We start from the raw sequence: 16321 nt of genomic DNA, 5'->3' as shown, positions 1-16321 counted from the left end.
CATTCAAACAAAATTTTTGATCAATTTTTTTCAAAATTTTCCTGATGAAGTCCCTATAAAATGCCGGATCCTCATATAGGGCCATTGGCCATGTCGATATCTTGGCCAATTTTTATCCGATTCCAGAGCGGAATACCCTAAACGAATTGTAGATGGATTCTTTAAAAATCTGCATTAAAATATTCAAACAAAATTTTTGATCAATTTTTTTCAAAATTTTCCTGATGAAGTCCCTATAAAATGCCGGATCCTCATATAGGGCCACTAGCCATGTCGATATCTTGGCCAATTTTTATCCGATTCCAGAGCGGAATACCTTAAACGAATTGTAGATGAATTCTCTAAAAATCTGCATTAAAATATTCAAACAAAATTTTTGATCAATTTTTTTCAAAATTTTCCTGATGAAGTCCCTATAAAATGCCGGATCCTTATATAGGGCCATTGGCCATGTCGATATCTTGGCCAATTTTTATCCGATTCCAGAGCGGAATACCTTAAACGAATTGTAGATGGATTCTCTAAAAATCTGCATTAAAACATTCAAACAAAATTTTTGATCAATTTTTTTCAAAATTTTTCTGATGAAGTCCATATAAAATCGTGGATACTCATATAGGGCTACCAGCCATGTCAATAGCTTGGCTACTTTTCATCCGATTCTAGAGCGGTTGAGTTGAATTGAGCCAGTGATTTCTTTTCTGGGCACCGCCAACGTGACAAAAATTTTCCCCTTAAGTTTATTTCAACAAATTATGGAGGAAGGCAGCTCCTGTTACATAGTTACATACTTCTAAATTAAAATGTTTACTAACACAAATGAAAACAAGAAAGGATGAGCATCTTTCTAGGGATTGAACGTTTTGTATCGTCTCGATTTCCATCTAATAGGAATAGGGATAGGGAATGCATTGAATTCTTTGTAGAATGGTTCCCTATAATCATTTTTAAATTTTATCTGAAGGAATCCCTTGTAATATCCGCAACACTCTTATAAGGTTCCTACCGTGCCTATATCTTGGCCAATGTTATAAGAAAAGATGGCCACCTTTCTAGGGATTGAACGTAAATTTAATACAAAATTTGTATAAAAATGATAACGAAACAACATTTTATTGCCATTTATTTTGTTTAATTCGAATTGCATAGTTTTAATTCGTTTTTGGCCACTCAGCTTTAGCCCGAGTGCAATTACTCCTTTTATGGAGAAAGCCAAACACCATACAAATTGTCCCAAAAACTGTAATTTGTTTAAAACACACATATGGAACTGTGTTCTGAGCAAGCACTCGTTTATTGCTTAGATATTGCTCCGCACACACACATTGAGCAAACACAATTTAATCTTGTTTTATTAATTAAAATGATGGCTTAAATATTTAATTAGAAAATGTCAAAATCAGCAGTATTAAATTGTTTACTTTTCATAAGTCTCTGTATAGTAGGGGATATATTGGAATAAATATAATTTTGGATTGCATGTTGCCGCAAAAATGGCAAACAATAGTGAACTTTGAAATACAAAACGAGGAGGCAGTTCTTTATTTGCATTTGTTTTTAAGCTCCGTTGTGTTTTGTGTTTTGCCGCACTGCTAAAGGTCAGTTAACCCAGAAGCTTAACCGAGAGACGAAGCTGGCCGAAAGGACAATTCATTCATTATGGATGCGGCAAATGCGAATTTTCAACTCCCCGAGCTGTGCGGCAGGGCGGCAGGACGGCTGGGAGGCAGCTTCCTCGAAAAATGTTCGAGCATCGAAAATGACATTTGTGCCACAAACACACTCACCCAAGCACATATCCTTCAGCCATCCAGGAGGCAATGCATGCTAAATTCACTTCAAACTACAAAATACAAACAGGACGAAAAAAACGGCAAGTAACTAAAGGAAAACTGCTTGCCGCCTTAAACCGAGTGTGCCATGTAAATAGTAAGCGAGGGGGGAATGGGGTTAAGTCACGGGGGCTCGGAATAGGGTGGGAGGGGGTTCGGAAAATCCACTCCATCGACGAAGACGGTTGGCGCGGAAAAGTGTGTCACCTGCAGGGTCGCCGCTTTTCCACTGCGCATGTCCTGTGAGTATTTCGCCAGCCGCTTGTTGGTGAAAATCATTCAGAAATTTCACCAACAACAGCCAGAAGGACTTGATTTTGGCCCAACTTGATTCAGAACGTGGTCAGACGTAGTAGCGCGTGGTCGTGGAGTTGTCTCTTAAAGAAAATCTGAAAAGTGAGAAGGCAATTAAAAACAGCAGCAACAAAGCAACCGACTAACTAGAGCAGATCCAGCCAGGAAATTGTGAGCAATTTGTACTTTACTATATTCTTTACGCGCGCGTCTGTGTGAGTGTATCTGTGTGTGTGTGTGTGCTATCCTGCCAGAGTGTATGTGTGTGTTTGATGATGATGAGCCCCGAACAGCAAGCAACAGAGCAAACAACAACAAAGCGAAAAAAATACAAAAATAAAGAAATAAAAAGCAAAATACAGAGAAAGCGTAAAAAGTGGCAAACACAAACAAACAAAATCAACTTCAGTTCCCCAGAAATGCCAAGCAAATATTTTTCAGAATAGCAAAGAAAAGCACTAATAACTCCAAGCTGTAAAGTGAAAAACAATCAAAGTAATAAATAAAGTGGCGCAAAAAACAAAAACTAAAGAAAGGACTAAAAAAACTGACAACGAAGGGAAATCAAAAAAATCAATGCCTTTTTTTGCGGAATTATACGTTGCGTATACGTGATATGTACCAGGGCAGCCAAGTCAAATAATAATAAAGGAAATTCTCACGTGACGCATAAAGAACCACAAGCACTCACTCACACACATACACTCACCAGGACACACTCACCACTTACAATCTTACAACAACAAAAAAATGGCATATACCTTTACACTACCTGGGACACAAATTGGAGTTTGGCGAAACATATTTGCGCAGCAAAGTTGCTTAGGAAGCATATGATTATGATGAGCCTGCCTTGTATTGCATACTTTTCGGGGCTCGAAAATGACAACAGATGGCAGGGTGAGGCGGGGTGACTGGACTGGGTGGGCGTTGCGGCGGCTAAGATTGCCTTCTGCCACATTTGTTGCTGCTATTTTGCATACATTGAATTTAATGAACTGCCGCCTGTGCGTTTGTGCGTCGGCTTTGCATTTGCTTTGGCTTTTTAATAATTTAGCCTGCCTCGAAACTAAATGGCCTGGCTTTTAAAGTATGAACAGTCAGGCGACCCCAATATGAGTGGCAAACGAGCGGCAAGATGAGGCAAAAATAAAAAAAAAAAACAAGAAGAAAAAAAAGGAAAACACGAACCATTTAATGCCCCTTCGCACCCTCTGTGCTGGCACTCAGGGTGTGCGTGTGTGTGAGTGTGCAACCCCAAGAAAGGAAGGGCAGGCATACTAACACAGTTAGCAGTAGGACTACGTCATCCTAGGCCAGAGCTCGGAACCCAGAGCCCCCAGAAAGCCAGCCAGCAGCCAAACCAAACCAAAATGAACCGAGACCCCGGTCCCACTTTGCCTTTGCCGTCGCCACATTTTCGCATTCACAATCACATCGCGTGGCATAGGCACGGGGTCTGGCCTCCAATGGTCTCCACACACACTCTGCCATACACACACACACTCTCAGCCATACACACACTCTCATACACAGACACTGAAAACGTGCACATGCAGAGTAGGGTGAAGTTATACGTACTCGAGCCCCTCTTTCGAGTTGCTCTTTCGGATCGATTTTGGCTAACATAGACTTTGCGGCAGTTGCCTTCAAATACACTGAAAAAAAGGGAGTTTCAGTAAATATTTGTAGGGGGTTTTGTAATAAATATCTTCAAAAAAGAATCTTTAACTCATATCTTAGACATCTTAGATAGTTTTAATGACTTTATAAGGAACCTTAATAAACTCCCATATATAAGCTTAAAATAGTATATTTTTCCGCGTGCCTAGCCATTGCAGTTTCGCTTACTTCGCTTACTGCTGCACGACAATCTGCATGCGGCATGACACCAGGAGGCGGTGCAAGACCGAAGGGGTGGCAAGTAGAAAGATAGTGCCTCGATGGAGACGTCATCAATTCCTATCCAGCCTATAAATATACTAAAAAAACGAGATATATAATATATTTATTAGATGGATAGATGCCTATTGGCGGTCGTGGCAAGTGTTGCAGTAAATTTCGACAAGATTCGAACGCCGGCTCGACATGACCCTTGACCTTCCACTAGCGCCATGTGCTTGGTATATGTAGTTTGTAGTAGCATGTGCTCGCTCGATTTGCCCGTTTATGCTACCATTTACCGCCCTGATCCGTGCAACCGCCCGGGCCTTGCAACTGCAAAATCATTTGCCATCCAAATCGCATGTCGTTGGGGCAAAGTTGAAATAATACCAACCAGAAAATCGAATAAGAAATAAAAACCCAAAAGAAAAAAATCAAAAACCAGAAATCCTTGTCGCACAGTTTGCGTTTATAATTTATATTACATTTCTCCCCTCATATGAACGAGGATTCTCTTGTTTTAGTTGCGCATTCGGCCTTGTCTTGCCAAAGTATCTGTAAATGTATCTGTATCTGTGCCTGTGACCATGCATGCGCCATTGTATCTGAGTGTTTGGCAGAGGCCTTTAAGTATGCCCGATGGCATTTTGGTACTTTTTTTTTTCTTAGCCCAAAGAGCTGGCCGCTTTATGGCTATTAAAATATGCATTTAAATATATACGTATATACTTCGGCCCTTCTATATAATCTTTGATGTGGCTTGCCTCTGTCTCCGGACCACAATTCGGAGGATACGGACATACACGGCTCTGTGCTCCTTTGGGGCGTTGTTGAAAATTGAAATTGTGCGCTTATTTATGGAAGCCGTCTTGAGACGCTGGCGTTGATTGCCGTAACGCCCCATTGCCTGGTACATGACTATAATAATGATTGCCATTTTTATAGGCCAGCTCTGGGAAGATAAATTGTTTGTGCCCGCCGCTGGCTGGAAAATCGTTTTGACTTTTTTCCACTCCCATCGACATTCGAATCCTTTGGCTTTCGAAAGTTTTTGGGTTTTTTTTTGAAGATTTTTTCTTGGCTTTTAGTTGCTTTGTTTTAAGGGCCGGATTTAGGAAATGGCTGCTGGGTTAAGGCCGCATGAATACCAATGAAGCGAAGCCCCATTTCGAATTAAGTCCTGCCAGCCAGCAGGACTGCAGTCCTGGAAATGGGATACAATTCAAGCCCAACGATGTGTACACGGCGTATGCTTAATTTTTTGGGCAAATAGTTGGGGAAAGTAGGATAAAAGCAGACCAAGCAGTTGACAGCTCCTCCCACAGGCGCGGTTAGCTTAATTGCACTAATTAATTCGAGCGAGGTGAGTCTGTAAATTGCGTTTAGCCCACCCAACTCCTAGGATATACCAACCGTACATAAGTAGCTTAAGGATAGCCAACTGCGTTTGTCCACCTCTGGGGGCAATGGGTGTGTGTGTGGATAAATAATCCTATTTCTGGTCGCCTGGCACCATTTTGCTGATGACACACAACTGCCGGAGTCGAGGAGTCAAGAGTCCTGCGAACTTCTGACACCGGCAAGTGGCCCTCATTATGACCGCAGTACATGTGTATATAAATATATATTATGTGTCAGGACATTGCACGTGTGGAATATTAAGCAAACTGTGCAAACAGTCCTTGTCACATTAACCATGTCCTGGCAAGTGCATATGTCAGTCTATGGCACTCCATCACCTCCGGCTACAGGGATTCCGCTTGAAGAATCTGGCACTTAAAGAAAATCCTTAGAAAGTTGTTTGTTTGAACTCTAATGCTTGAAATAAGCCTTTAAAGGATTTGCTGGCTTGCTAGTTTGCAGTCGATGCCTGTTTACCAGAATTTCTCTCTGTGTAAGCATTCTAACACCTCCAACCCTCTCGGGACCTCGTCTATATATAGAACACATACACATATTTTGTGCGTGATCAATTGAGTGTGCGTTCTGGCCATTTTATGCGCAATTAAAATGACCGATGACCTCCCAACGACACCCGCTTAGCGCCACTTCACGCTCCTCTAAGTGGATTCCCCGAGCTTATGGATTAAGCTCGTGCAAATCGCATTTGTGCATCCCGATGCGGGCCAAAGTGTTATAAGGCCTAGTGGCACACATATGCACACTTTAGCACGTGTCCTGCCAACTGACAGGAGCCAGGATCTCGCCCACCTGCACACAGGGGTTAAATATTGCAGCACTTTCATGCGATTTCTGGAAGCGCCAGCCGAGCGCAGCCACATCCGTAGTCACATCCGCTGAGCGTTGGCTAAAAGGATATATTTCTATATAAGTGTGTATATGTCAGGACGAGAATTTAATGGGTATTCGTGGGGTATATTGCGATTTATGGTGGGCTGTTTGTCGAACCAGAAAATAAAGAGTTATAACTTTGTTTTTGAATCTAAAAGAACTTCACTGGGTATTGATCGAGTCTAGACTGTCTGGCCTATAACGTTAGCTCGATACGGGTAAAGTGCACTGGGATTCGATGTAGAACTGCTACAATGATTGCAATGCGAATTCGGATGCATTGTTGATGACTTTGTGCATGGCAAGCGAATTTAATGGCTAAAATTTCTTTTGTTCGGGAAATTGGGTTTAAATTGCGCTTGCAAATCAACGCGGCAATGGCTTTTCGGGGTCGGTACTCGATTGAGTCGGAACAAAGGCTGATATCCGCCCATTTCCCATTAAATACAAACCGCAGAAACGAAATCCGATGAATCACAAAAATATTACCATAATAATGTGACATGCTGACATATCTGATTTGGCCAATCGGCAGCGACACGCCTCGTTGCGTGCATTAGAAACGTCATTAACAGGACTAGTGAGTATTTGCTTCGCATTCAGTGGGCTGCACACAGGGCGTATGTGCAATATGGATTGCAACACTCATTGCCGCAATGTGTGGTGGCATTTACACCATAAAATATATGACAGCTGTAAGCGCAAAGCCAAACCATTTATTTATAATGTGTCAGACGGGAAAGGTTAAAAGTTGCCCATCGACTGGCAACTCAACTCGCCTCGACTCGATTCGAATCAATTGCTATGGAAATCCGTTTACATTGAACTCGCTTCCACTTCCCCTTTAGCTGGAGCGGAAACGGAAATGCACAAAAGTCAAAAGGCATGGGGGAAGCGGAAAATGGCCGCCGACGACAAAAGCACAAAGTTGTATATTTATTATCAAAGGGCATGGGACATGCATCCGCCCTGTCAAGACAAGCTGAAAATCTTTTGGTTGAAGAAAGCAATCGGCTTTCGGTATTCCGTATTCAGTATTTAAAGCCTCAACATGGCTGTGGTTCCTGGTGCTGGGCTAATTGGTGGGGTGGCACAAAAGTTTCCAGGCCAGGAGCCGCCACATACCAAAATAAGAAATACAGGTAGTGCATGAACCGCCGCTTGCCACGCCATGTTTCGTGATTTTCTTTGATTCAATGCGTTTGCTTTTCGGGGCTGAACGATGAAATAGAGGGGGTGGAAAGCGGTATGGCGGGGCAGATGGGCCAGGGGCACCGCCTACCTTCCAGCTATAGCTCCAGCTCCAGCTCACGCCTCCGACAACATGTACGGCTCACGCCATTTCCGCTTGCCAGTCGGCTGGATGTTGTCGTCGTCGCCGTCACAGTGCACTGAAAAAATAATTATTTTTATTGAAATATTGTATATACAGGGTTGAGAAATTACTTAATATAAATTTTCCGAATGTATGAGATCCCCCCGTAGGATGAAATCCTGTCCTTGAATCACGATGACATTTTTTTCCCCAGTGTGCCATCGGCGTTGGTAACCTTTTGTTGGCGGGCTTTGTTTGTTTGTTTGTTTGGTCGCTGGCAATACTTTATTGTATTTCGCATTTTCGCCATTTTATTTATTGCCCTTCACATGGCAACCGAAAGCGAATCAGGCCGACCAGGCCAACCAGTCCAACCTGCTAAGACCACGAAGACCTCCAGAACTCCAGAACGTGGCTCGAAAGCTCAACAGTTTCGCGTCGTTCCAGCAATCATAATTCATTCATACTTTGTCCTGGCAATCGCATACATATATCCTTATCCACTTAGTAATCCGGGCATTTCCCACCATTTTCCGACCACCTCTGAGTCGGAATGAAATGCGAACCTAAATTAATTCATAATGAGGCGCAGCGAAACAGCAGCCTGGAATTTGTTTTTATTTTCCCTTTGTTGGGCTGCATATTTTTAGGTCCTGTGATGGGCAATTTGACAACATGCGATATTTAATTGAGTTTTAATATACGTAGTGACACACACACGCTAATACCAGTGGGGATATTTGAAATATAAACCTAAATGTAATGTAATTTAGCCATGAATGCGATAAGCATTACTCAAACCCTCAAAACCAGTAACCAAAAGTAAATGGATCGGATTTTTACGTGGAGGGCGATATGAAATGAGTCATAAATTAATTAGAGCGTTCTTTATATACTTAGTTTTACAGGATGATGGCAAAACTTTTATACATTATTAGTTGTGCCATTAGAAAGCGCTAAGAGGCAAATAATTTAATTTAAAGTGTAATTCGAATGCAAAACAAGTGCTCGTCAGGGGAAACGCGTGAGGACATCAAACAATTAAAATGGCAAGGAAAATTACATTAATTTTTTCCCCTTACTTTTAACAATGAGAAAGCCCCTCGGGGTCTGATTCATCGCTCGTTGGCCACAAAAATGCATCAGTCCTTAAAAAGGACAAAGGAAAAGGATCGGAAAGGAGTGGAATGAAATTCAATGACCTGTAATCGAGTCGAATTGCTGTTCCTTCCCACTGATTGCTCAATCGCCCAATTGATTTGAGTTTAATTTTCAGCTGCGAAATCCTGAGAACCTTCCCCCGGGACAGAACCCATTCAATTTGCCAGGAAGAACTGAGGCAATTCAATTAGTAATTCTTGCCTTCCGAGTCATATTTCCATCTCTGGCCTGGTTTAATTAATTCTGAAAAATTTCAATTCAGTCACTGCCAGCAAATTGAGGTCGACCTGAAAGGTAGAGAGCATTGATTCAATTATTGTGGCTTGAACCAGATATGTTTTAAGTAAACTATTATTTAACATCTAGCCAAACATGATATATAAATGGGCAATCCAACTTACTTGATTTAGGACAAGAAATTCTCTTGCTGCTCTTCCTTGTACTAAATCGATTCGAGTTCATTTTGGACAGTGATATATTGATTTAATCATTGAATTTTATCCCCAAAACGAATCCAGTTTGCGGATGCTGTTAATGATTATGGCCAGCATGTCTTTTGGCCAAATAAAGCACCACGAAATTCTATTAGTTTGGCCAGAATCTTAGCTCACATTAAATGGCATATATTGTGTATGTGGTCGCATTGTGTTTTGTGTGGGCTGGCAGGGCCCTATAGTGCGGTTATCCGTCTTCGTCCTGGCTCCTTTGTTCGAGTCACTATCCCAGTGTGTGTGTGTGTGTAGCTGTGGGCCAAATGCCAAGCAATTTGTTCCGAGCACATAAATCTCAAGAAATAATTGCTGTAATGGCACGCATTCGCAAAGATTTCTGTCCTCAATTGATAGAGAGCCGTCTGAAATATGCGAACCAAACTGCATTTGGCTTTGGTCTTTAGATTTTCATGCAAGATTGCTTTGGGATGGGGATTCGCAATCAATAAAATTTGGCATATATAAACCAAATATTCTTTAAGCTTAAGTTTAGCATTATTTGAGTTATTACAAGACCCTGAAATATATACTATTGCTAAATTGGTTTTAAAAACAAACTATAAATAGTTTCAAAGCTAATTTAAATAGCACGTCAGTATCAATATTCAAAATAGCGCAAAAATCTATAAATCGAAGTGAAGGAAGTGCGATTGTATCTTGTATCTAGATGCCTGCATATGTATCTGTGTAGTGGCGCTAAGCCAAAGTGCGTTCGTTTTGGCGGCGTCTGTAAGCCCAATTGGACTCTGCTTTGTTTGCCCTCGCTCCGGCCGGCCTTTTCCCATTGTTTGTCTAAGCCAAGCGCACTGTTGTTACTGCAAATACACACACAGACTAACTAATACTTGTACAAACTAATACACACACCATTACATATACTAAGTAACACATACGTGGGCTTTGGCACATGTGTGTCCTTTGCCATTGTTTGCTGAATTTATTGCACGAATTTCTGAATTGGCTCTTTGCGACTGTTTGTAGTTTTATTTTTATTATTTTTATTTTACCCATAAAGACGAGGCGCGTGTCCTTGAGTCTTATGCTAAAACAATGGCTATTCCTGGCCCCAAGTGCTTATTGGGGCGTCCAGAAAGGGGGGGCAGGTTGCCCATCGAGGTTATCCGACAGGATGCCCGTCAGGTGGCTGCTTTATGATTTATGCTTGTGTCATGTTAATTAGCACGATCTCGTCCTGATTAGGGTCGCCTCGTTTATGTATGGCGCATACGCCACGTTGTATGCGAAAATTTTCGGCTAATAAATGTCCTGACATTGCCGCCGGCTAAACAAACACTGCAAATTTTCTACAGTGGATGCTTAGTTAGTGGAAATTACTGAACAGACTAACTAGTTTATGGTTAGTTTATAGACTTATGAGGATTTATTCAAGTAGAGCGGAAAATATAGGATTAAATAAGCGACATGAACTATAAAGACCTCAAGTACAGTGAACTTTCGGTCGACCAACGACCGCCAAACAAAGGATCTGCGACAACAAAGAAGTCCCTACGACTAAACTGCCATTTTATTTGATTACTTCAGTAATTAGTAATTAGGGAAGGGAAAATAAAAGAGTTTCTTTTGAAAGAGTTCACTGTACATGGGTTCAAAGTTGGGTAGACATCCGGGGCTGCTGTTTGTTGGTGATATTATGGTTGTAATTTCCTTGTTCGTGGTTGGCCCTGATGTGTCAGGCATTTGTCTCATCAACATGTCCTTTCTGCAGGGAACCGAAGGCAGTCACATGGAATATATTGCGTATACGCCGTGTAATGAATACTCTTCATCCGATTGACGGCGCATGAATTTATGAAAAACGAAAAACAATTCATGGCGCTGGAAATCGGTTCTGGTGCAGAAACACATGTATTCTGTCCTCGAGGGCGAAACATAAATATGCAACATGCTTTCCGTACATCATTCGTGCTTGAGTGCGTTGCGCGTTATGCGTGCCTCGTGTGTTTACGAGTTTCCTGTCCGGGGCTGAACAAACCCGGAATTGTAGCCCGGAATCGTAGTCGTTACCAAAACCAAACTGAGAAATTGAGACCCGGCTTAAACCGATGAATTTGTGGTAAACTTGTGTTAGCTGTAAAGCTGCCAGCAGCATAAATTACAAGCAAATGCGGATTTGCAGTGTCTGCCTGGCTTGGCCAGAGCCATGTTGGCCACGTTCTGTCTCCTGGGTCTCTCGGGTACTGGGAAAAGTATTTATTCTCAAATCAGCTCCAAATCCTTCCCATTTGGCTTATAACCAAGGCCCGAAAACAATGGCATTTGCCTGTCAAGGGCGATTCTAATGTGAATGGATATTTTTACAAATGATGGTGTTTAGGCCTTCAGTTTGGAAAATCTTTATAAATAGAACAGGTACTAGATGCATGTGGGCCTTGAGCTTAACTAAGATGGTTATTAATGTTGGAATATTTTTAGACTTCGGGGAAGCCGTCAAGTTTTCATTTCCATAAATAATTGTGGTTAGTCATTTTGCCTGAAACATCGTTATAAATAGAAGTGCAGACATTTTAAGAACTCAAGTGCAGACAATCTTCTCCTGACTTGATGAATATTAATGTTAGGCCACAGCAAGCCAAGGCTTTGGGGAATTTAATTTGCCACTGGGCTGCAGTTATGGCTTCAACCTCAAACAAATATGCCAAATGTCCAGCCACTAATCCGAGTAAATAGCTGACTAAATAAGAGGCACTTGCCACAAAACATGCGTTGCATGTTCTCTATTTAATGATTTATTCAACGGCTGCTCGTGTCCATGGCAGCCATGCAACACAAATCATTGTCATGCAATTAAATAAAATATAATTTAAACGAATCTTAATTAAATGCTGCCATAATCGGCTCAACAATGGATTTTAAGGCCTCGCCGTTTAATATTCCATGCTGTCCGCATGTCCTTTTGTCCGCTTGTACGCCTGTCCGCTTATCCTGCTGTCCGCTTGTCCGCCTGTCCGCTTTGGGCGCGCCTAATCCAATTAACTGTCATAGACACACAAATTTGCCGTCAGTCAATTTTGCCGTCAGTGTGCAGTGCCAAAAAGTCGCCCACAGCTGTGACACTTTTGTCCTGACCAACCGAACCGCCCATCCCTGAAAATAGGCGTGCCTGCTGGGGGCGCCATCTATGTGTCAATGTCGGTTTCAGTTACAGACTTTCGGTGGCACTTTCGGAAATTGTTTCAACAACGACGGTTTGTAATTTCACACGCCGCAAAGTGATTAGCCCGACCTTTTGCCTCCGAACTCGGGCTCTCTTTCCTCAGAGTTCTCGGCTCTGATTGAATCCCCAAAAGCAACCAAAAAGCAAACCAAATCAAAGCCAAACTAACCCAAAAAACCACGTTTTCATTTCTTGTTGCAGTGAACGGAAAGAGGACGACGACTTTGATGTGAACCGGAAACGAGGGCAACGACTAAAGGACTAAAGGGGCCAAGGCAGTGTGCAAATTGATATAGTCGGCAGAGCAGAATGGATGAGGAGCACGACGACGATCGAATAATATGAGATTAGATGGGGCTCTAGAGCCCCGGCCCCGTTACGGAGCTGCCCCGTTCAAGGGCCGCTTCCCCCTGAGGCGCGAGACTCGCGAACAATGTGAGTCCCAGCAGCAACAGTCAGCCGACGAAGACGACGAGGCCACAGATGCTGAGTGTTTGACCAACGACAACAACAACAACACTATCCACAGCCGCAACAACATCAACAATTGGCCAGCAAATAGAGCCAACTTGAACTTACAACCAGCAACACTACGAACAACAAAGCAGAGTAGAGCAGCAGGTTCTGGGGCAGGAAACTTGAAACGCTGCTCGATGGTTGCCACCCTTAAAACGCGTGCCCCGCCATCGTTAATGTTAATGGGCCAGAAGGACCTCCATCCAGGATCCAGGAAAGCCAGAATGAAGGCAGCGGGGAGCAAGGGAGCCAGAGCTGGTAGAGGAGGAGCAGGAGCTAGAGCCGGTACAGGATCAAGATCAGGCTGGGAGCGGCTTAACTCGTCCCTCGTTCTGCTCCTGATTTCCGTTATTGCCCTAATGCCGCCGCTGACGCTGGGCGATGACGGTGATAATTTCTTTGCCGTGAATGCCTTCAGTGCTGGTCCGGAGACCACGACGCCAGAGTTCGGTAAGTAGATATTACGAGTACGCCCCGAATGATAAGAATGCAGCACAAGGTTGGAGGGATAATGCCATCCGTAGGCTGGCTCGGATACCTCGCCATGAAAATGAAAATGAGAATAGTCCTCACTGACGTCATGGAGGTGTCATGTATGTGGCGGCTGCCTTGACAGTCTTTTGTTCATTCTACTGCTGGAGGCAATTCCATTGCAATTGCATAAGCAGCAGCTTTGTCCCTCGAACAGTGACTAAAAATAGTAGGAGAATAAATGCCATGTATTGACTTGACAATTCTATTTCAAGTATTTTCAAAAATAACTAAACTCAGAGAACTTAATAGGCAAAAATAGATTAATGCTACTTCACAACTTTAAATTCGAGAATTTGAATTCGTGTCCTTAAATTTATTTATTTACTTTTTAAACAACCTTTAGCAAAGAGTCCCAATATCCATTTCCATTTAAATTAAACATTTTTCTTTGTATTCGCTTTGTAACCCGAATCCAGCTCACTTTTTTATTAAAATCGCCCAGACGATACCTGATAGACAGAAAAAATTTCAATAGTAAACTGTGTTATTTAACCCGCCCCGGTATTTCTTTATTTTCCTTGTTTATCCCTCGTAAATTGAGTTCTCCACATTTTTATTTTTTAATAAACTCAGTTCTTGGAAGCTGGCAGAGCCTACAGGAGAATTCCCCTGCTTTAATAAACCATACCATTTTTTGTAGAGCTCTTTTTGCCTTAAGGTAAGCCAATTTCCTGACAGCCACTGTGCTTGGGCTCCTCATTTCTGAATCATCCTCCGACTCCGAGCATTAAAGTAGTTTTCTCATACAAAACTTAAATGGCTTGTCTGCTACACAGAGTATATGTAGATTTTAGCCAGAATGTGAAAAAGTTTTCCATGTAGTCCCATTTTTTTGTATATGTACGGTTTAATGATGGCTCCGAAATAGGAAAAATTCGCTTAAATGGCTCGGCCCAGTTTGGTTAATTATAAATGCCGGCTCTAATGCAGCTCGGGCTGTTTAATGTGCTCCCATCATCTCGCCTGACAAGTGCAATTTGTAGTCGGATTTTAGGCGCATCCCTTTGGATGAAATATTAGCCGAAGCCGGACCGGGCTGGGCTTGGCCGGGCAATTGGGTAATCGCTTTTTGGTAAGGCTATCAAAAGGGTGGCCTCGGGTCAGGGCCATGGACCACGCCAAAAGCGGGAGCCCGCTTTGCTGAGCCCTCAGGGCCACCGCCAGGCAGCCACTTTGTCAACACTTTCACAGAATTTCCCCACGCTTTCTCTTCATTTTATTTTTTTGCTGGCCAGAGGAAACCATAACCAAATAAAGCTCAGCTGGGGAAAAAACGTAGGCAAAGCTTTGTGGAATGCTGATGCTGCGCCATCTGGGTTTCCTTTCTACGGACTTTTCCTGAAAGGATAGAGGGGGTTCGATTGATGTCGGGACTGGCTAATGCATTAGTAATAGTTTTCGATACGGTAAATCCAATTCGACAGTTTTATGACCTGGGTGGGTTTACTAGAAATCTATACTGCTAAAGATTAATCTTTTGAATATTTAAAATTGGATTAAATAAGGGACTTAATCATACATCTTCTTTAGAAATTCTAGAGGTAGTAACGTAAAATTTTCAATGAAATAAGTACGCCTTGAAGTACTTTTTTCCTCAAAATGATAGTCAAGTCAGTTACAACCTAGTCTCTATTTAGGTACTTGGTAGTCAACCATTTTGCCTCCTCAACCATTAGACGTATTAGTGTTCATATATGTATATATTTCTTGCTTTTTTTCGAGCCTCTTGAAAACTAAAGCTCTATTCATAGCCAGGCGTGCATTTAAAAATAAACCGCAAGCAAATAGACTCTACCCCACAACAAGCCCCTTACACATGCACAGCCATGAACTCATATACTCAAGCCCACACACACACAGACTGAGGAAGGCATCTGGAAAATGGCGCACCCCGTTTGCATGAGCAGCCATTTTGTTTTGTCTTTTCGCTTCCGTTGGCTTAAATGCGGGGTCTAGCGCTTCACATCCGCTACCAAGTTCATTCTGCTTTTTGGTCTTGGTCTTGGCTTTGGTCGCGGTAATTATGGCCGTGGAGTATCAACCAAATTAGTGAGGCAAATGGCAGGAAATACTGAAAAAAATGTATCTGATATAAATTGAAAATATGAATTTAAGAGGAGTCATTCCGATAATAAAGAAGGTGGGAACTATAAATGAATTTCCGGGATTATAAAAATTCACTTTTTGGAAGTGAAAACTAAAGCCAGCAATGTATGCGTTTGGGTTAATTTTATAGCTAGTTAGATTTGAAATCTCTTAAAAAGCCTTTAATATTTTTTACTGTGCCTCTGGCGTAACCCTTGACTGCTGCTGAGATTTTGCACACATTGTCGGTGGGAATCCCCGTGCCGGAGAGTTGTTCCCAAGAGCTTAATTAAGATGTGAAGGGCCGCAAACGCAACTCACTGCCGACTCGAGCATGTGTGAGTGCGTCTGCGTTTGTGTGAGTCATGTGTTTTCATTCCATTCAAAGTTAATGAAGGATTCCTAGCCAGCTATCCTAACTGAAAAGCGCCGAAGACTCGCGCGGCGAGTATGCCCCTCGAGGAAAACATCACACAAACACTCTTACACCTCTGGAAAACACATAAAAAACAGAGCCGAGCAGCAAAAACAAACACCTCCAAGGCTGCTAAAGAATTTACATTTTAATCTGCCCCTAAGTCGTTGGGGATTTACAAAAAACATTTTGCCAGAAACTTTGTTTTTTTTTTTTTTTTGGCCCCTTTGCTTGCCTTTTTTTTATTGATATGCACGGCGGCAAATCGAAAGTTTGTGTCGGTTTCGTTACAAATTTTACGCCTGGGATTAGTCACGAGTAACCAAA

General features: G+C 42.3%; 1 protein-coding gene across 7 annotated transcripts in view; it reads left to right on the top strand.

Annotated features, from left to right (window-relative positions):
- jus (julius seizure) overlaps window positions 1-16321 on the top strand; it is a 29406-nt gene that overhangs the window by 5355 nt on the left and 7730 nt on the right. For 5 of the 7 annotated variants that reach the window (XR_011443417.1, XR_011443415.1, XM_070282111.1 and 2 more), the window contains exon 2: window positions 12646-13410. Coding sequence is in view for 3 of the 7 variants with exons in the window: in XM_070282111.1 (XP_070138212.1) it covers window positions 12786-13410 (625 nt within the window). In the remaining 4 variants the exon portion in view is untranslated. Of the gene's footprint in view, window positions 1-2172; window positions 2298-12645; window positions 13411-16321 lie in introns of those variants that run through there. The other 2 variants (XR_011443416.1, XR_011443418.1) reach the window with 2 other exon arrangements.

This window comes from Drosophila bipectinata, chromosome 3R, assembly GCF_030179905.1.
Source record: "Drosophila bipectinata strain 14024-0381.07 chromosome 3R, DbipHiC1v2, whole genome shotgun sequence".
NCBI lineage: Eukaryota > Metazoa > Arthropoda > Insecta > Diptera > Drosophilidae > Drosophila > Drosophila bipectinata.
Note: the sequence above shows the minus strand (reverse complement) of the source record. Positions and strands in the feature narration are given on the sequence as shown.